This window comes from Vanacampus margaritifer, chromosome 16 (genome assembly GCF_051991255.1).
Source record: "Vanacampus margaritifer isolate UIUO_Vmar chromosome 16, RoL_Vmar_1.0, whole genome shotgun sequence".
Classification (NCBI taxonomy): domain Eukaryota; kingdom Metazoa; phylum Chordata; class Actinopteri; order Syngnathiformes; family Syngnathidae; genus Vanacampus; species Vanacampus margaritifer.
Genome location: NC_135447.1, coordinates 16,829,384 through 16,849,383, shown reverse-complemented (window position 1 = coordinate 16,849,383; position 20,000 = coordinate 16,829,384). Strand labels below are relative to the sequence as shown.

At 39.6% G+C, this 20,000-nt stretch overlaps 1 protein-coding gene across 3 annotated transcripts in view; it reads left to right on the top strand.

Annotated features, from left to right (window-relative positions):
- The window catches only part of robo3 (roundabout, axon guidance receptor, homolog 3 (Drosophila)), a 129,453-nt gene that overhangs the window by 107,801 nt on the left and 1,652 nt on the right, over positions 1–20,000 (top strand). For 2 of the 3 annotated variants that reach the window (XM_077546934.1, XM_077546932.1), the window contains exons 23-26: positions 5,264–5,433; positions 5,609–5,716; positions 8,354–8,521; positions 13,853–14,004. In XM_077546934.1, coding sequence (XP_077403060.1) covers positions 5,264–5,433; positions 5,609–5,716; positions 8,354–8,521; positions 13,853–14,004 — 598 coding nt within the window. The remainder of the gene's footprint in view (positions 1–5,263; positions 5,434–5,608; positions 5,717–8,353; positions 8,522–13,852; positions 14,005–20,000) is intronic. The other variant, XM_077546933.1, reaches the window with a different exon arrangement.

The following is a 20,000-nucleotide window of genomic DNA, read 5'->3' as shown; positions in this document are numbered from 1 at the left end:
TAAATATCTAGCTTTATCTAGATAACAAGCTAGCTAGCTATATCTAAATAATTTAATATATACAATTGTATGTTAGGTTTTAGTCTAGGTGTGTGCAGGAATATGTCCGGACCGGAATATGTCCGGACCAGAACAACCAGAACACAATAGTGCATCACACTCACCTGTTACATCTTTGCTACTTCTCTAGAAAAGTATACTACAATATGAAAATAGAACAGTGGTTCTTACACTTGTTGAAGGTACTGAACCCTACCGGGGGGGGGGGGTAATTTGAGACATCGCCATAGAGTTAACTGGTGACCAATATGAACATGGCCTTGTCATTAAATTTGATTCTCTTCACCTGAATTAACTCTTTCACTGCCAGACGTTTTCAGAAACGGGTTGTCCCCACTGCCAGCCGATTTAAGCATTTTGAGTGATCTTTCAAGGTCCACAGAAAATGTTGTGTTTGGACTATGGAAACACACATACTACCAAATGAAAGATTGGACTCTCAGCTTTCATCAGAAAAAAAAAGTTTGTTTCTACCTTATTCCGTTCTTCAGTAATCAACAATAGAAAATGGTTACTTTCACCGAAATTCTCTCTTTTGAAACAAAAAACGGAGAAAAAGAGCTTTTTGTGAAACGATGTTATTTCATGCACTCTATGAATTGTACACTTCTTTTTGTCCATGAATGATGCCACAAACACCTAAATAGTGCTTTACTTCTGTAAAACGCTTTCACCAACAATGAAAAAGTGTTTTTTGATTGCAAAATACGTTTATTTCCATTCAACAGTGTAACAATTTGACAAAACAATTTCGCAAACTATTTACAATGTGTGCAACTGTGGTACTACTTACAATTATGTGGATGTTTCAAATACAGTTTTTCCTTTTTGTAACGCTCTCCTGCGTGCAAGGAGACGCCAGGACTCGCACAATAGTTTACTTTCACTTTCACATTGGTCCGTTTTGCGTGCAAACGTTACACTTTCTTGACGGCCTTTTTTTCCGGGGAATAAAAAGCAAGTAGCAGACTGTACACACTTCCTCCGATGAATATGCATTGGACTCGGGGCACTCTCCGTCGTCCGATCGAACGTCCGCCTGTGCGTGCTCGGTTGTGTTCCGCGTTACGACACCGTCATAGCCGCCGCGTCAGCGGTTCCAATTTCGCCGTCAAGCTCGGATTCACCTTCATCATCATCGAGGATGATCACCGTCGTCATCAATGTACTATTTTAGCGTTGGTCGATGCCTTTCGTCTTGTAAGTGTAGAGCTGCTTGCAAACGCTCGCCATTGCCCGTTCCCTCCTCCATCTAGCTCCATCTAACGTCTTCTACTGCCGCGTCAATGCTTCCCAACCACGGAGTCACCACCCTCATCTTCATCATCGATGATGATCATCGTCGTCAACAATGTGCTTTTTCAGCGATGCTTTTGGTCTTTGAAAAAAACGTCTCGGGTGTGAGCTCCTCGCGACCGGCCGCCATTTTTCCTTTGTCTTCCATTCTCATCTCCTGCTCGACGCTCTAGCTCCGCCTCTACTGACGCCCACCCGATCTTGTCAAAAGAGAGTCATCGCAGCCCTCTAGGGGCCAAAAATAGTCATTAGGCACAACAGACAGACTTGAAACTTTCACCAAACATGCGGAAGGGTTTCCTCTACCCGTTTCAAAAAATAAAAAATAAATCATTGGATGACGTCTTTTGACGTCATTGGCAGTGAAGCGTAGGTTTTTACTTGACGTCTTTAAACGTCAGTGGCAGTGAAAGAGTGTTGTGTTCTTGTATTTCCCATCTCTATGTAGCTTCAGAAGTGCTCCTTTAGTTTTGCTAGATAGCTGGTTGTGCTGGACTAGAATTGCTCAGCGTGGTATTGCAAATCATGCGGTTAGGATGCTGACTCCTATCACTCAGCACAACTCTATATTTATAGAGCACTTTAAAAAAAAAACACACACAGCTGTTTTCTTAAGACGATGCAGCAGATCCAATGAAAACAACAGAGGCCCCAGAATTGAACCCTGTGGAACACCATACGTTCCATTATACATGTGAATTCATATTGCACATATTCGTCCAACCACTTTTTTTTTTGCTCGACATACAGTACAGGCCAAAAGTTTAGACTCACCTCCCCATGCAATGCATTTTCTTTATTTTCATCACTATTTACATTGTAGATTCTCACTGAAGGCCTCAAAACTATGAATGAAAACGTGGAGTTATGTACTTAAAAAAAAAAAAAGTGAAATAATTGAAAACAAAAGAAAAGGTAAAATAACTAAAAACATGTTTTTTTATATTCTAGTTTCTTCTAAATAGTCACTCTTTGCTCAGATTTTTTTTTTTTTGCACACTATTGTCATTTCCTCAATAAGCAAGAGTAGTCACCTGTAAATAATTTTCCAAAAGTATTGAAGGAGTTCCCTGAGGTAAGAATGCCAAGAGTGTGCAAAGCAGTAATCAGAGAAAAGGGTGGCTATTTTGAAGAAACTAGAATATAAAAAAACATGTTTTTAGTTATGTTACCTTTTCTTTTGTTAAGTACATATCTCCACATGTTCATTCTTAGTTTTGATGCATTCAGTGAGAATCTACAATGTAAATAGTGATGAGAATAAAGCAATCGACACGTTGAATGAGGTGTGTCTAAACTTTTGGCGTGTACTGTAGTTAGTATGAAAGGGTTACTTACAATAATAAAGAAATCACACGACATACCATCACAACAGCCACAAGTCAACTACTGAGCGTACCAAATTCCTTGCAATCAACGATAGCTAAGCGGGGCTTGTCAACAATCATTTGACTCGGGTGTGTGCCTTGACCTCTGCCTCTGTCGGCCCTAAAATAGTGGTAATAAAGTGATGACAGAAGCGTGGTTAAATTAAAATGACAGACTGACGATGACGGAAGGGTGCCCGTTCCCTAACAAATGATCAATAACAGACCAGCAAAATTGCAAAACCTCTGAGAAATATGCACTGTATTTTCAGAAATGCAGGCCATTTTTCCAAAGTGTCCTTTGGTTGTTCAGAGTCACACAAAAAAAAAGAGTGCCAGAGCAGGCTCTGAGTTCTCTACGTCAGGCAGTATAGATGGAAACACTTCAAGCACAAGCTGCTGATTGAATGCGTTCAGAGCTTTTGTTGTCTTGACCCGAAGACGTTCTTCTTCATACTACCTCTCAAAAGAGAGCCACCCAGAGCTCATTACACTACTTTAAACAACGCCTTTTCTTTTTATGCCGCTTTTTCGGCTGAAACCAGGAATTATTGCGACTGGTCCTGCATGTTTTTGTTTTTACTCGGAAGTCCCATTTAAATCTCGAGAGGTTTTTGCGAGACTTCCAGTCAAATTCATGAATAAACTCGGTTCGTTCAAAATTGTTACTCCTATGATTTTTTTCTCTTTATGTGTGGCGTCTCCCACAGTTTGGAAGTCAGCCGACAATTTTAAAATCTTGCCTTGTGAACCAGGCTTAGCGGAATGTTAGAAACATGTGTGTGAATATCTTGATAACTGTGTGACATTTGTCTCAAAATAAATACACAGATCCACAAATACACCTTTAACAATTAACAAGCAGAAGTGAATACAGTAGTTCCAATGATAAGACATTTTTACGGATGTGGTTCTTGAGGACCCAGATGCAGGGAAGCAGGGCAAGGGCAGAGGTAAAGTCCAAACCGGGTTTTAATAAAACAAAAACAAGCAGGCAAACATGGTACTGGCAGAAAACAAAAACAACAGAGTCTAAAAGGCAAACTGGGCAAGATGTGAGGAAACAGGCAAGACAGCAACAGTAGGACCAGGGTTAGCGACAATAGCAACAAACAATGGACCGACAAGAATCAGCGAAGAAGACGAACTACTGATCTGAATATATTACTGGATTGCTTGTCAAAGCGCTATCTGTGGACAATGTGGTTGAAGCCACAAGGCCGCCATATTACTCCTCCCAAGAAACGTTTCTCGGCATACGATCCTGGCGGGTGATTCCAGTACAACAACATCATGCAAAATATTTAGCTGTAAAGTTAAGGAGGTTGTGCAAAACGACTACAACACTGCTATCCGCCATTTTTGACACACTGGCAGTTCGCACTCAGACATGCGAGAATTGGAGCATACGTCATCAAACTGGAGAAGTATCCCGCATATGGTGTCCACATTGGAACATACATTTTGAAATCTTTCCACTCTGGAGCCCGGTTCCAAAAGAGATCGGTTTCAAGCTCCGAAACAGCGCTGCCGTGTAGACGGGGCCTTAATACACCAACACTAACTGACATGACGAGACACACATAGGCAAGACACAAGTAGCTGAGGGCACTGATTGGTTGACACACGAAGAAGGGCAGGCAAACACAGGTGGACGACATAAAGCTTGACAAGACAAGGGAAGGACCACTGATTTGAATATATGACTGGATAGCGATAGGCCAAGACTTTTGAAGCCGCGAGGCCGCCATATTGCTTCTCCCAAGAAACGTTTCTCGGCATACGATCCTATACGTTTAAAGTATCGAAATTGGAGAACATTTGAGACGGTAATGCATCTCTTTGACTCTCGTGCTTGCGCTGTTACTCCCGCCATGTTTTTGTCATATTCGCAATGCATTGTGGTCAAGTATCAAACCCGTTTGAGTGAACATCGATGTTCACTACTTTTCAGAGTGCATTGTGGGTCATTTTGAGTGCCCTACATTTTCGCTCCCTGGACATTCGGACACCCCTACAAAATGGTGTGGAGGAAGTAGGATGCACATTCGGACACAGCCTCGGACAACATAACAAAACACAGATCACACAAACAAAGAACAACAAGAACACCACAAATTAAACAAAAACCCAACCCTACAGAACTGAAACATGACAAGACATAATAAATCCCATGTCGTGTAAATCACAATTATATTCGTGGGTCTAAAAATTTGATAATCGTGGATATATTTGTGTGCATAATGTTGACACAAATCTTTTGCCATACTATAAGAACTGGCCCCTATGAGGTGAACAAAATAATCTTCCCATAACAAAGCTTTTATTTTAATTTGATTTTTTGGGTCTTCTTGTAAAAAACATCAAAAACATGTTCCACTTAATGTATGATACATAATACATTGAAGTATGTTAGGGAGAAACACATAAACTACAATTTGTATAATTAGCTTCTGCTAAACATCAACCTCATGATAAAGCACATTTTATTGTCCGATTCTGTTCATTTTCTCAGTCCTGTTACGTGTTGCCTTTTACAGCAGAAGGTTACCATGTGGTTCAGTGCCAGTTCCCCAGGCACCGAGTAGCCCACTCACCCAGTCCGGCGTCTCGAGCCAACAGCATCTCGGCTCATCGGAGGTTAGCCCGCTGCAGTGCCAAAGTCACACCCAGCGGCAGAATGAAGACAGCATCAATGCAACTACACCTGGTAAAGGCAACATCGGGTGTACACACAAAGTAGCAACGTTAATGTAGTCACAAACATATTTTAGAACTTGAACTAGAATTTAAAATGCAACTATCAACAAAATGTATTTCTTGAAAGGTAAAATGCATTTTACTCATGATGTGATTTTCTTTATTTTTGTCCTTTTCTAATTCAGTGCACAGTTGTTCATCCCCAGCCAATCCATGCTCTCCGCTGAACCAGAAAGTTCGTGTTAAAAAAAAGGCTTCCAAGGGTTCAGTATACAAGCGAGAACTACAAGGAGGTACACTTTTTATATTGATCAATGGAACACAAATAAGCAATAAGATCAGAAGCTCTTAGCTACAGATATGGTATATCTAGATGAATATAAGTATCTTAGATTGTCAGTTTCAGTCAACCTAGAACATTTAATAAACAGACCAGGAAGGAAGACGCCAGATTTAGATCATTTTTGCAGTAAACAGAGATCTGCACAGATTACAATCTACCGTTCTGAAGCACATTGCGCAAAATCTCCTTTTTATTGGGTAGGCCCCAGTTACATAGCATATTGCTACTCTAAAGGTTAGTGGATACACATATAGCAGCAGTGTGAAAATCATCACGAATATGACTCATTGCGCAGACAATAATGCAAACGTTTTTCTTCAGCGCTGAAAGTTTCAGTCAAAGTTCACAGTTCAACCACAAAATGTTCCAGCCGCTATCTTGTCAGGGTTTCAGTTCCTGTGTTGCAACTGTAGCTTCTTCTCTCCACAGATGACCCCAACCCACATAGTTCAAACATAGGTCACACTGTTGAATAAATGCTTTGCAATTACTAAAAGAGTAAATATGGGATAATTTATGTACATTTATTCTAACATAGATGAAAGCTACCAATCTTTATTACATTTTCAGGTGGGTCTTTTCTCAAAACTGATCATGGAAAACTTGACAGATGATAGAATGTATATGTTCGTTTTCAGTCACAATTTCTACATTTTGTGTTTTGAGAATCTAAGACTGGTATACACATCCACAGCAAAAATTGTATTGTTAGAAATTTGGTGTTCAATGTCTGATTCAAATGGAGGTCGGTGTTGGAGTTATTTGACAGTTGATTTATTTAGTGTCAAACCAACTCTGCAGAGAGTTCATCCAAGTAAGCTCTGCCCACTCGGTTAGAACTGCTTTACCACAAAGACTTCTGAGATATGATATAATAATGTATGATAAAGTGATTCATAACAAGTTTGGTGAAATTATTACATTATTGCGTTTTATTACATTTTTGGTAGCGTTAAGTACACTAAGGCTGTCAAAATTAAAACATTAACACTGGAGATTAATAAAAAAATCTTTAAAGAGACATTGTGTATTATTCAGTGCCATCTAGTGGTAAACTAATAATTAATTCAATTTAAAAACCCACTATTGATTTCAATAATATGCAAAAAAATATCTTCTATCACATCAACGTACTTTTTTATATAATTGTAGGTCTAGTAATAATTCATTACTGAATATTACACAGGTTTCACTGCAATCTTGGTGCTACGGATACCCGAAAGACAATTTCGCGAACGTAGTTATACCTGGTGGTGCTTGCGAGGGTTCAGTATACAGAGAAATACAGTGTCGGACCCAATGGGTCGACCACCCCTTACCTTCCACAGCTGGGGCCGCAGGTGGCCGTCACTGCAAGCCTCGCAAGCTTTTACATTTTTTATTTTTTACTATCTTCTTCCGCTAACCGTTTTTGTTAGCCCGGCCTATGGATCTGACTAAATCCCGCTAGCCGCTCTTATTAGCTGCCTGGCTAAATCCGGCTCGCTCGGTCTTTCGGCGTTGCTCACCGGTGTTCACACCGGCTACCAAGTCGCTGTCGCTTGCCAAGATACTCATTCGCTCATGTAGAATAAGAATTAGTGGTTGGCTTGCAAAGTGCGGTCTCTCTGAGCCACCGTAGTGCGAGCGCTTCGAAAAGCATGCGCTTTGGCTGCATTCTATTATATAGCAACATCTAGTGGTCAACTTTGACACACTGTCCTTTTAAAGCGATTAAAACAGATTAAACCTGTTAACGCAGTTTTATTTACTTCCTATTGTTGGAGAAATTGCAAGTAATTTGCACACTTTTTACAGCCAAATACATGTATGTCTATCATCTTAGAGCAAAAGACCATGCTCAAGTTCCCCCCACGGGACCTCGCACATCAAACCTTCTGAAGTGTGCTGCTTCTGAACACAACTAAACCTCTTTTTCAATTTTGAGAATTGTTTCTGAGGGGATAAAATTGCCTGTTTATTTTGATCGTTTTTGTTCAACAGTTGTATTTTACAGGAGAAGTATTATATTCAAGGATCAAAGAAAGCTGTTAGAACAGTCTTTGATTATTAATATATTTTTTCTATTTGATGATTTTACATTAATTCCAAGATTTTACTCAAGTAAATATCAGTTACAAAGTTTGCAGAAAATTTTTGAAGCAGAAGTAGAAAAACGTGATTACAGTAATGTGATTAACTACGGAAAATTGTGTGAGTAATTAGTTTTTGAGGTTTTTTAAACTTAATCGCTTAACAGCACTATTTATTACATTTTCAGGTGTTACTACATTTTCAGTAAATTATTGCATTATTGGGTGCTACAAGGCAAACGGTTGATAAAAAGTTGCAATTTTCATCTTAAATTGTTTTCTCAGTTCCAGTTACCTTGAAAGTGGTAAGATACAATTTGGTTATAAATCAGATAGCATCAATTAATTTAAGTGTCCCTGTTTTTTCACGATGAAGACTTTAATTACTGTAGGCTCCAGGGTAGGAAAATTAAATTGACAGCAAAATTGCAGCACAAAACCAACACAAACCTTATCATAATAATTGCCTCTTTTTTTTCCCAAGTCTATACTTCTATCTGTAATTTTCTCTTCAGACCTGCCTCCACCTCCAGAACCACCGCCAGAGGAGGACAAGTTGCAGGGGTCCAAGAAGTGCATGGAGGCCAGTAAAATGGCTAATGGCTCTTTATCCTCTCTGGAGAGGAGTGAATACAGTTGCGGCAGCCACCAACGCAAAGGCTCAAAACAAAGACACGCTGAAAGTAAGAGAATGTGCCCGTGAGATCGCCGTAAAAACTGGAGGAAGTCTAGTTCACCATGTTTGGAAATGTGTTATACCAGGCTACACCTCATCAGGCGTTCCTAGGGTGTTTTCTATAAACTCATTTACTCCCAACCATTTTCACTAAAGCAGTCCCCTTCACTCCCGGCTGTTTCACTGGATTTTGACTGATTTTGCAAGGCCCACAGAATATTGTGTTCTATTGCTAAAGATTAGAGTCTCTTCTTTCATCAGAAAAAAAAGTATATTTCTATCTGTTTCCGTTTTGCAGCAATTAGCATTAGAATATAGCTAAGTTTCATGATTATTCGCAAATTTGTTTTGAACTGTGGGGGGAACAGCTCAGTGGTAGAGTGTCTGCCCTGAGACTGGGACGTGGTGGGTTCAATCCCCGGCCGGGTCATACCAAAGACTATAAAAATGGGACCCATTTACCTCTCTGCTTGACACTCATCATTAAGGATTGGAATTGGGGGGTTAGATCACCAAATGATTCCCGAGCACGGCTCCTGCTGCTGCTCGCCGCTCCCTCAGGGGGTGGGTCAAATGCAGAGAAAGAATTTCAGCCCACTTAGGTGGGTGTGACAATCAGTGGTGCTTTGACTTTAACTTGTTTGCAACATGGTCCTGGTTGATCTCTTATACTCTGCTGCCACCTGCTTGCCGTTTTTGTAATAACTACCATTGCTTCAACCGTTCTCTGCAGTTTAGAGGCTACATCAAAGCCTTATGTATGCTATAACATGAAAAAAACATAAATAATAAAACGTATAAATACGGTGTGCCAGGGGTGTTTGCTCCCCCCAAAAAACAACGTATAAATACGTCTTTGGGACACCTAAACATGTCAAATAGAACATATTTATATGTTTTTGGGAGCAAACACACCTGGCACACCTGATAATTTGGTGACAGAAAGTGGACTAGACTTAAGACCAGGTTAGTGCTGTGCAATTGAAATTCAATAAAATTTCAATTATTACACTCCACAATTACACAATTGGCGTAATCGTAAACACAAATAAAAGATTGTTAATACTGTACTCATTTTTGAGTTGTTTAAATGTATATTTTTTTACCTTTAAAACAAAAGCTTTAAGTCTTTTAAAATAACTAATTTAATAAATCTTGTTTTTTCCAAAAGCATAATTAGAATAACTTGCATAATTATAGTGTTTCAAAGGAATTAATTTGTCTTCAGATTTTTTACGTTTAAACATTTTCTTGTTTTGTACCAAAAAACAAATGATCGTCCTAATCGTGATTTCAATCATTACCAAAATAATCGCCATTAATATTTTCTTCATAATCGAGCAGCCCTAGACCAGGAAAAACGAGGTCTAAATTGGTGGTGGCAGGTGGTGTAATGCGAATTTATAATATAATATATATATAATATTATAATTTTATAATGTGTGGTGGATGTCACTCGTAAACATGACATCAGAATGCACTGAAGCCTCTGAATCATTGTAGCAATCTGAGCTTTGCGCTAGACTTGTGCTGGGTACAAACATAAGATTCAATGTCTCAAGCTTAGTGTTTGTGCTGCATCAGGGTATTTCAGTGTGTGTCATATCAAATCTGTCTCATTGTTATAATAAAAGAGACATTTGTTTTGATGCTGCTTCTATTTTACTAAGTATGACATGTAAACATCACATTGCTGGGTGGAGAAAGACTGAACCTTTGAATTTTATGAATGATTGAGCCTCCTTTGGCAGCATTAAACCAAACCAAACGTTTTCTGTAGTTGCAACTGCCAATTAAACTTAACGTAGTAATATATATATATATATATATATATATATATATATATATATATATATATATATATATATATATATATATACATATACACACACACATATTTTTTTAATGACCACATACATAGCTTTGCCTAAATAAATTCCATTTAGCTTAATGCAAACAAACGATGCAAAAAAAGCACCACAAAAGGCCGAACGAATAGCATTGGTGCTGTGGTGTTTGAATCCTTTAAACCAGGGATAGGCAAGTTCGGTCCTAGCGAGCCGCAGTCCTGCATGTTTTCGGTGTCTCATGCCTCCAACCCAGGTGTTTCAAATCATAAGCTCATAATTACGTTTTGCAGGAACCTCTGAGCTGTGTTCGAGGAGGGAGATATCAAAAACATGCAGGACTGCGACTCTCTAGGACCGAACTTGCCTACCCCTGCTTTAACCCATTAAGGCCAGGAGCGCGCGAAGTTGTACTGTTAAAGCCGAGAGCGCTCCAGCGCTCTTCTCCCTTTAAATTCGGGAGTGCGAATAAGTCGTTTTGTTTTGACCAATTCTTAGGCCGATGAAATGCATTAGAATATACACGAGAGGGTGGCGTGGGCCTCGTAGCATGTCTTGGAATTTTATTTGAGCATTTATGGCTTACGCAAATTCGTGGGAGTTATGATTGACGATGACCACTTGAACCAGTGCAACCAGTCGACAGTGGCATATTGTTAACAAATGTGTTTGTAGACAATTAGGATGCTGAAAATTTCAACGGCTTTGTAAAGGAATGAACGACGAATAATTACCACTGATTCCCCGAGGTTATTACAAGTGCGCTCCAGTGTTGAAGGTAAATATACCCGCAGATGGGACATTTATTTGTTCATTTATTTATGATAATAAATGTTTTTGTGAACGCCACAGGTGTAAGCTCCAAAACGTTTTGGGAATTATGTTTCTATCTGCTTCAGGAGCTGAGATATCAATTATTTTTAATATTGTTGAATTTCCAGGAAAACTTCTGGTTTTGGGGGGTGAATCAAAAGTCACCCATAGTTTTTAGAGACGTGTTTTGCCAGGCGCTTTAGGCCTTAATGGATTAAGAATGGGATACAAACAGTGGAGCAACACGTAATCTATATTCTTTGCGAAACATTAATATTACTGCTGCTTACTCAGTCAGTTGTGAAACTCTTCTTTGTCTGTCTGTATTACAATCATTTTAATAGTGAATCACAATTACAGAGTGCTTTGAGTTACAAGTATGGTCGCGGGACAAATTGAACTCACACGTCTTGAAACCAGTCCTGGAAGTTTTCTGACACACTTATGTGTGTGTCCCTTGTGTGAGGCATGGTTGATTCACATCATACAACACAATTTAAAACAGAAAACTCAAAACAGGTGTTTTGTTATGTTTTTTTTGGGGGAGGGGGGGCGCTTGGTGTTGTATTGATTTGGCATTAATTTGGTCGGCTGACTCTTACTCGGATTAGCTTTTGAGAACTCACTAAGGCCCTGTTCACACGGAAGCAAACACATCTTGTGCAGACAGAAATGTTTCAAGACATGCGCATGTCCAAAAGAAGACGCTGAGAACGTTTAACGGCTGTAATGTTTCAGCCAATTCTGGAGTGGCGCTTTAGTGCAGTTACAGGGCGTTAACGGAAAGTGTAGAAGAAAAATCAGCGAAGAAGACTAACCACTGATCTGAATAACAGTACTGGATAGCCGATAGGCCAAGACTTGAGGTCCTCCCAAGAAACGTTTCTCGGCATACGATCCAATACATTTACAGTATCGAGATTGGAGAACATTTGAGATGGTACTTAGTAGAAACAGCATGATTTATGATGTTTTAAATTTGTTAAACATAAAGAAGAGGACTTCAGGCATTTTACAACTTAAATACATGTATAAATTATATGCTTAATGATGTTTACATGAGGAAACTTGTATATTTTTTTAAAAGTGTAATTTAACAAAAGATGAAGCTGCCTAATCTAATATTGGTGTCTAAGGAACTAAGCAATAAAGAAAAAGGGGGTCTTCAAAGTAGTTTATACAGCTTTTTGCTCGCGAGATGGGAGGAGTAAGATGGTTCCCCTTGCTAGGGCGAGCTATCAAGTAATATATACAGATCAGTGAGACAAACACAGGAAAAGTGACAATTGCGGGTGATTCAAGTACAATGTCACGCAAAACATTTTGCTGTAAAAGCATAAACAAGCTAAGGAGGTTGCGCAAAACGACTACGACATGGCTATTCGCCATTGTTGTTGACAGACTGGCGGTTTGCGAGAATTACATTATCACTTTGACTGGACTTGAACAGTCAAATGTTAAAAAAAGGAACTGCACGACAATACCTTACTTATTGATTTTATTTTTTTTTCAGGTTTAGTGTTGATGTGGTCCCAAGCGCAGGGTGCTCAAAAAAAGTAATTTAACAAAAATAAGAAGGCATACAAGATACTCTACTTTAGTAGACGAAAGTGCTAAATAAACAGAAGTCCAAAACAACAAGAATCAAACAGTACAAACAAACAGTACTTGGGCTGAGACACACATAGCAATGATATGAGACAAGGATATGAAATGGACGAGGAACCGGCAAGGATTGAAAGAAAGCAGGGAACTCAAAACACAACAACTGACCAGAAAGCGAGAGACACCTGGACAAGACACATGTGGCTGAGGGAGCTGATTGGACGGCACAACGGGCTGGGATGACAAGAACAGGTGGACATGATCAAATTTGATGAGACACAAGGAAAACATGACAATTCAAATCCAACCAAAACAAGTTTATGTAATAAAATGGCCTATTTGAAGGTACAGCAGATATATTAGCCTAATTTAACCAAGGTCTAGCCACATCATCGCCATAAAAAAAATCCATGCTATTTTAAAACTCATTCAAACCCAAAAGCGTGTAAATATGTTTTTTAACACTTTGTCCTTCACTCCCAAAAATGTATTTAAACATTTTTTATGCTTTTTTTTTACAGCATACATAAGTCTTTGATGCAGCTTCTGACATGAAGAGGTGGCTTAAAGAAATGGTAGTTATTACAAAAAACGGCCAGCAGATGGTAACAGAGTATACGAGATCAGCCAGGGCCATGTTGCAACAGTTTGGTGAATAATAATGAGACTTAGCTAATTGTATAATAATATACTTTTTTCCTGATGAAAGAAGTGACTCTAATCTTTCTTTTAGTAGGTTCGATGTTTTTATAGCAATAGAACAGAATATTCTGTGGGCCTTGCAAAATCAGTCAAAATCCAGTTAAACAGCCGGGAGCGAAGGAAGTTGCTTCAGTCAAAATGGCTGGGAGTGAATGAGTTAAGGAAAAATGCTATATTCAGATATATAGGTTTTTTTTAAACTATCTGTCATTGTTTTCTTTTTTTGGGCAGTTTTCTGTTTCAAAGGTACAGTGGTATCTGCACTTGGTATCAATATCGGTTACAACTCAGTACTCGTACTGTGATCAGTCGAAAAAAAAAAAGTGGTATCGAACATACCTTACAAAAACATTCGTCACTGTATTTTATAGTTGCACATGGCGAGGAGGTGATGCTGTACGGCGGCAAAGTCGGTTACCTATCCAGAAATCCGATGTCCAGTAACTGCTCGACCACAGGAAGCTCCTCATCCCGGGGCTCAACGGGCTCTCGGGGGATCAACGCGGCCAGGAAGAGCAGTGAGGTAGGATACAATCATGTCTCTTTAATAATTGAAACATACAGGTCATTATGAGCACCAGAAAAAAAATCATAGGTTTATGCTGCATAAGACGCACATCACATTTTACTTGGAACAAGACCACTTGTGACAGCCACTAATTTTCACGCACACATTTTGAACATGCTCTCACGCGTGTACAATACATCATATCTAATTTAATCGTGAAACTGCACAGTACGAAACAATACTGCATTTGTCCACTCCAGAGACAAGGTTTCACGGTGGTAGTACTCCTTTTAAATGCACCCCCTTCAGGTTCTCCCCCCCAAAAGCCAATGTCTTTTATAGCATAGCAAGCTGTGCCCACTGAATGGGAAGCACTTTCGGATTCAGTGTTTGTCAGACTGCACTCAATGTATACGTGTGGAGTACAGTAGTTCGTCAAGCCTGGCAGTCTGAATCACAAACAGTAAGTAATCTGGATCTTGTATTAAACAAACAATGTCAACGCTTTAGAATGTTATCATGGGTCCATTTCACAAAGCAGGTTTAGTGAAAACCCTGAGTCTGTTCACCCTGAAATGCGGGAAACTCTGCGTTTTCTGTTTCAGAAAGGTAGGTAACTGAAACCAGAGAATAAGAGGTAACTCTAGTCTGTTTCATAAAAAGAGGTAACTTAAACTAAAAGAGTCCATGAACCTAACCTGAACGGTAGCAGGTTTATCACAATGAACCTCCAGTTTCTCTCTGTCACAGCCTCCTTTCTGCCACACACGACATTTGATTTCCTCATTCGTTCAATCAGATGGCGAATTTAGGTGCAACAGTTCTTCCGTCTGTTATTTAAAGGTCCCATAGTATGAAAATGCACTTTAGTGGGGTTTTCTATCAATAATATGCATCCCCGACCTGTCTACAATCCAACCAGGTATGAAAAAAGTCCGTCCACGACTTCTTTAGCTTTCTCCTCTTTTCTAAAATGTGTGCTTCAAACGGGCAGATTAAACTTCCGTGACTTAGTGACGTCAAAAAGACAAGGAAGTGCACTCGACCCAGCCCGCTCAGGTTAGTGGCACCACCTCTGGTAAAGGTTTGTCAACACCCACTGAAATTCGAGAAGCTGGCAGCGCCTTTCTTTTTCTCTCCCTGTTCGCAAATGCTCGTGGAGAAGGGAAACAATAGTCAGGAAAAAGTGGTTGCTTCCTTCGTCCCAAGTCTTTGAGAAGACAGTTGATTAATTTTATTTTTGAAGGACGTGCACTGACATCATTTCTCAAAGGACAGTTTTGTTAGTGAAAGCCTGCTCAGAGCTGGATTTGCAACACGTTTAAACATAATGGATCGGTCCCAACAGTGAGACATGACTGCAAACGGGAAAGATGTAAGTTTAACATTTTTTATTTAGCCTTCCTTCCTATCCTTTCTAATAAGAGATGTGCACCTTCGACCATATTACTGAAGTATTTTTTGTGCCTGAAGTGGGAGCTACATTTGTCGTGTGGAGGTTGTTTGGTTATAAGAGGTCAGGTATGATAAAGCAGAAGATGGTTGGATAATATGAAGCGGTTGCATATTGTTTTGTCGAGATACAATCCGCGGTTGTTAATTTGCCGTGACTGGCAACTCACCATCTAGTTGACATGACTTTATGATGCTAACCGGCCGCTAAGTGGTCTCGACAAGAAGTCTTGCACGTTGCGACCGCGCAGTGGCCTAAATGTGCACGTTTGTGTCATTCATAACCGCTTGTAAATGTCTACAAGCATTCATGGCAAATTGGAGACATTCACGGCAAAATAACGTTTGCGGGAGATTTGCTGGTTACGGCAAAATAAACATTGCCTAAACAATCACAAACTAACATAGCTACAACATAGTCTCTGTAGTAACGTTATGCTACTTTTTCTTATGGTAAAACGTCATGCCACTTTTCCACATGTTAAAATAGTTCTCAAATGTGTAAAAGACATCTCTGTACTTTTCTTTTCTTCTGCTCCGATGGCCAGTCGTTTCCATTCACAACATTAGCACATGACTACCATGACCGAAACCACTGCCCCTTCGAGAGAGAAAGGTATGGCATCGGCGTGGCCTGGTGCAGCTATTTACATAAAAGTGACACACCCCTAAGACAGGTTGTTTTGAAAAGAGCGTTTTTTTGGCTGATTTAGGGACAGCAAAAATATTACATCCAAAGTCAATTTTGACAAATGCATGTCACAGACATGTCTTTTACAAATTTGAGAACTATTTTAGTATGTTGAAAAGTTAAATAATATGAGACCTTTAAAAAATATATAAAAAATAATCCTATATTAAAATTCCACTTTTTTCACGAACATGGCATGTCCTTTTGACAAATGATCCTGGTGATGAAGGTGCACGCTAATAAGAGAATTGTTGACCAATTTTATCAAATTGCTTCAATTGCTAACACACAATTGTATTAAATTAATTTAAGTGAATACATTAAGTTTAATGAATTATGAGTTTATCAAACTTAATATATTGACTTTGTATTAATTTTGGATTAACAAATTGAATTGTTGACCGACTTAATAAAATTGCTGGAAACACACGATTTAATTAAATTAATCCAAAGTGAATATATTAAGTTTAATTAACTCATTTGCTCCCAAAAATGTATAAATACATTGTATTTTAAATGTTTTAAGTGTTTTTGTTATGGGCTTTTTATGCTAGAGCATACAGAAGGCTTTGATGCAGCTTCTGACCTGACGAGGTTCTTAAAGCAATGGTGGCAGCAGAGTATAAGAGATCAATCAGGGCCATGTTAGAAAAAAGCTAATTTACCCACAGTTCTATACAGATTTGTAAATAATGATGAAACTTAGCTATATTCTAATGTGAATTGCTGCAAAATAGAAACAGTTAGAAATATACTTTTTTTCCTGATGAAAGAAGAGACTTTAATCTTTCTTATGCTAGGTTCCATGTTTTTATAGCGATAGAAGACAATATTTCTTGCAAAATCAGTCAAAATCCAGTAAAACAGCCGGGAGCGAAGGGGGTTGCTTCAGTGAAAATGGCTGAGAATAGTTAATTATTAATGAAATAGTTAATTATGAGTTCATTAAACCTAATATATTCCCTTTGGATTATTTTTTGATTAACTTAATTCAAGGGCGGCGGCACCCTCTGCTTCCCCGTTGCCATGGTGACTCTGTAAATCAGGGCTCCATTGATGCGGTCTTTTCAGTGCGGTGGTAACACGAAAGTGAAACTACTCTGTGTTGATCAATCTAACTCAAATTGGCTGTCCTGGAACCGAATACGCAGAGTTTCCTATCTCAGGGTAGGTCACCTCAGTTCAGGGTTAGGTGAAATGGACCCCAGGTCTTATTTTGTGTTGTTGATACAACAAAATACAACAGAAACAAAAATATTGCTTTCATTCATTAAAAAGAAAAAACTTTTGGCATTAGCATAGTACCATCTGTTTCATTTCTCCTGTTTTTGTTCAACAGCTGAAACACTGAACACTGAAAATTAACACCAAATAAATGCACGTCTTTGTTTGAGGAAGAGGAAGTGCAGTAGTTTTGATGATCTTTAGAGCTGTTAAGTTTTATGCTGTCGCTTAAAATATCGCCATAAAGCTGCTTGTGTATGTAGGAAGAAAAAAAAAGTCCTATCACAGGTCAGTCCCTGCTGACCTCAACACACATCTGGTATGGGAAAGGAGCAAAACAGCTTACAGGGCTCCCTTATATGTCTGCTGTTTCTCTGGCCATCCCCTGTGGAGCAGTCAGGAACACAGATCCTTACTGGTCGTCTCTTTATGCCTTGCTGGCATGAAAGCGCTGACATGAAAGCGCAACCTTCATTGTGGGCAATAACGTTTGGGGTGTTTTCACAGGAAGTCTGGCTTAGGTTAGCACCTTCTTCCTGATGGGTTATGGACTTCTATCTTTTGCACTTTGACTCGGAGGCTAATTCATTAAATGCAGCAACGATCAAGGCTCGAAATAAGCGGTTTCGCATGGCAGTTTGCAGGTCATAGTTTGTATTTTGAGCATCATTAATACACATTGAATAGCAAAAGTGAAAATCAAATGTTGACACAACCATCAAAAGAAGAAAAGAAGAAGAAGAACCACTGAGACTGTTCAAAAAAACTTCACTAGGGCTTTTTATACATGTAATATTTAATAGGGATGTAACGATAACGGCAATATCGTGATATCGCAGTACCAAAACTGCCACAATATATCGTTGTCTTCATGTCACGACATTAAAAGCAGTACATATGTTTAAAAAGAGTCGGGTTGATTTACATTTGTGTAGTTCTAGTACCCTCTGGTGGCTAGTTTTTTAGTGCAGTTTATTTTTCACAAGGCATTTTTTGGCCGTTCTATGTTTAAAATCCATGCTAAAGGTCAGATGAAGGGGAACGTAATGTGCTTGTGAAGCGAGTCAGTATGTAGAGGAACTCAATGTGTGTGTGAATTAGCAAGTAAGTGCTTCACTATATATATTATATTTATATATTCTATACATAATATTTATAATATTTTTAATTGCTGTAATGTACAAAAGCACAATATTGTGTGTGTGTTTTATAGTATGAGGTCATTTTTGTTACCATATTGTGACCTTTTTTTGTATCGCCAACCTCCCCACAATATCGTGATAATTATCGTATTGTGACCTTCATATCGTGATAATATCGTATTGTGATGTTTGGATATTGTTACATCCTTAATATTTTATGTCTATCAGTGTTTTTGCGAGAATTTTGGGGAGGTTATTTTAATTTTGTATTCCATGCATTTCAATTGCCGTCAATTATACATGGGATTTCATTTGTCGCGGGCCGGGCCACTGTAGAGTAAATGCAAAAGTTTTTTAATTAAATACATTGTGCATTTGTGTTAATTGACCGCAGTCAATTTAAACATTAAAAAATTTTCAGTCAAATGAGATGCTTTTGCTGGGGGTCGGGGGGCTTGGTTGGGGGGTGCTTGGGGTGGCTGGGTGGGGGGGTGCTGGGGGTGGGAGGGTGTCTGGGGGTTTGGGGGCGGCTGGGGCTGGGTTGGGGTGGATGGCGGGGGTGGATGGGGGGCGGGGGCTGTGGACCGGTGGGGTACCTGGCAGGCCTGCAGTGCCCCGTCCTGCTGCGTTGGGTTGGGGGCGCGGGCCGCGTTGGGGTGGGGGGTGCTCCTGCTCCTGGGTTTGCTCTCCGGCCGGTGGCCCCTGCGGGGCCCGGGGGTCGTCCTTTGGCGCTACCGCGGCCTGGGGGGCCCTGAGGTGTTGCACTTGCTCTGTCCTGGCGGGGGTCGACGGCTCCCCTCTTTGGTGGAGACTTTCATGCATGCCAGATCCACCACACCAGCAGCTATCGAAACTCAGACACAATCTGCTTCTTCCTCTGGTCGTTGAATCGGTGGAGGCTGGTGTCTGTGGATCTCACTCCGCTTCGTCTGTCCTTCCTTCCTTTCCTTCCTTCCTTTCCTCAGTCTCTCCTTTGGTCTCTTGAGGTCTCCCTGATTTGTTGGAGTTTAGATGTCTCTGGGGTTGGTCAAGGACTCTGGTTAGTGGCCTGGTGGGTGGTATCTGGTCGGTGCTGGATTTCACTTTCCTCTCTTTTCTTTGGTCCTTCCTCGGGTCTCCTGACGACCTCACGACTCTGACCGGAAGTGTTTAGTTTAGGTGAACGGTATGGGATTTTTTTAAATAGGTTTTAGGCGAACTAATGAATACACACACACTCGCACACACGCACATACACACGCACATGCACATACTCACCCACATACAAAAAAAAATAAAAATAAAAAATATATATATATATATATATATATATATAAAAAAAAAAGGAGAGCAATGATGACATGTCTAATCGAATGAACAATACTGAGCTCTCGAGAGAAAGAAAAAAAAAAGGAAAAGAAAAAAAAATGTTTTTGCTTTAACCCTTGAGCTAGCCATCACGCCACGACGTGGGCCAACTTCAAAGTAAAAGTGTCCTAAGGCTATTTGCTTTGCTGTCAATG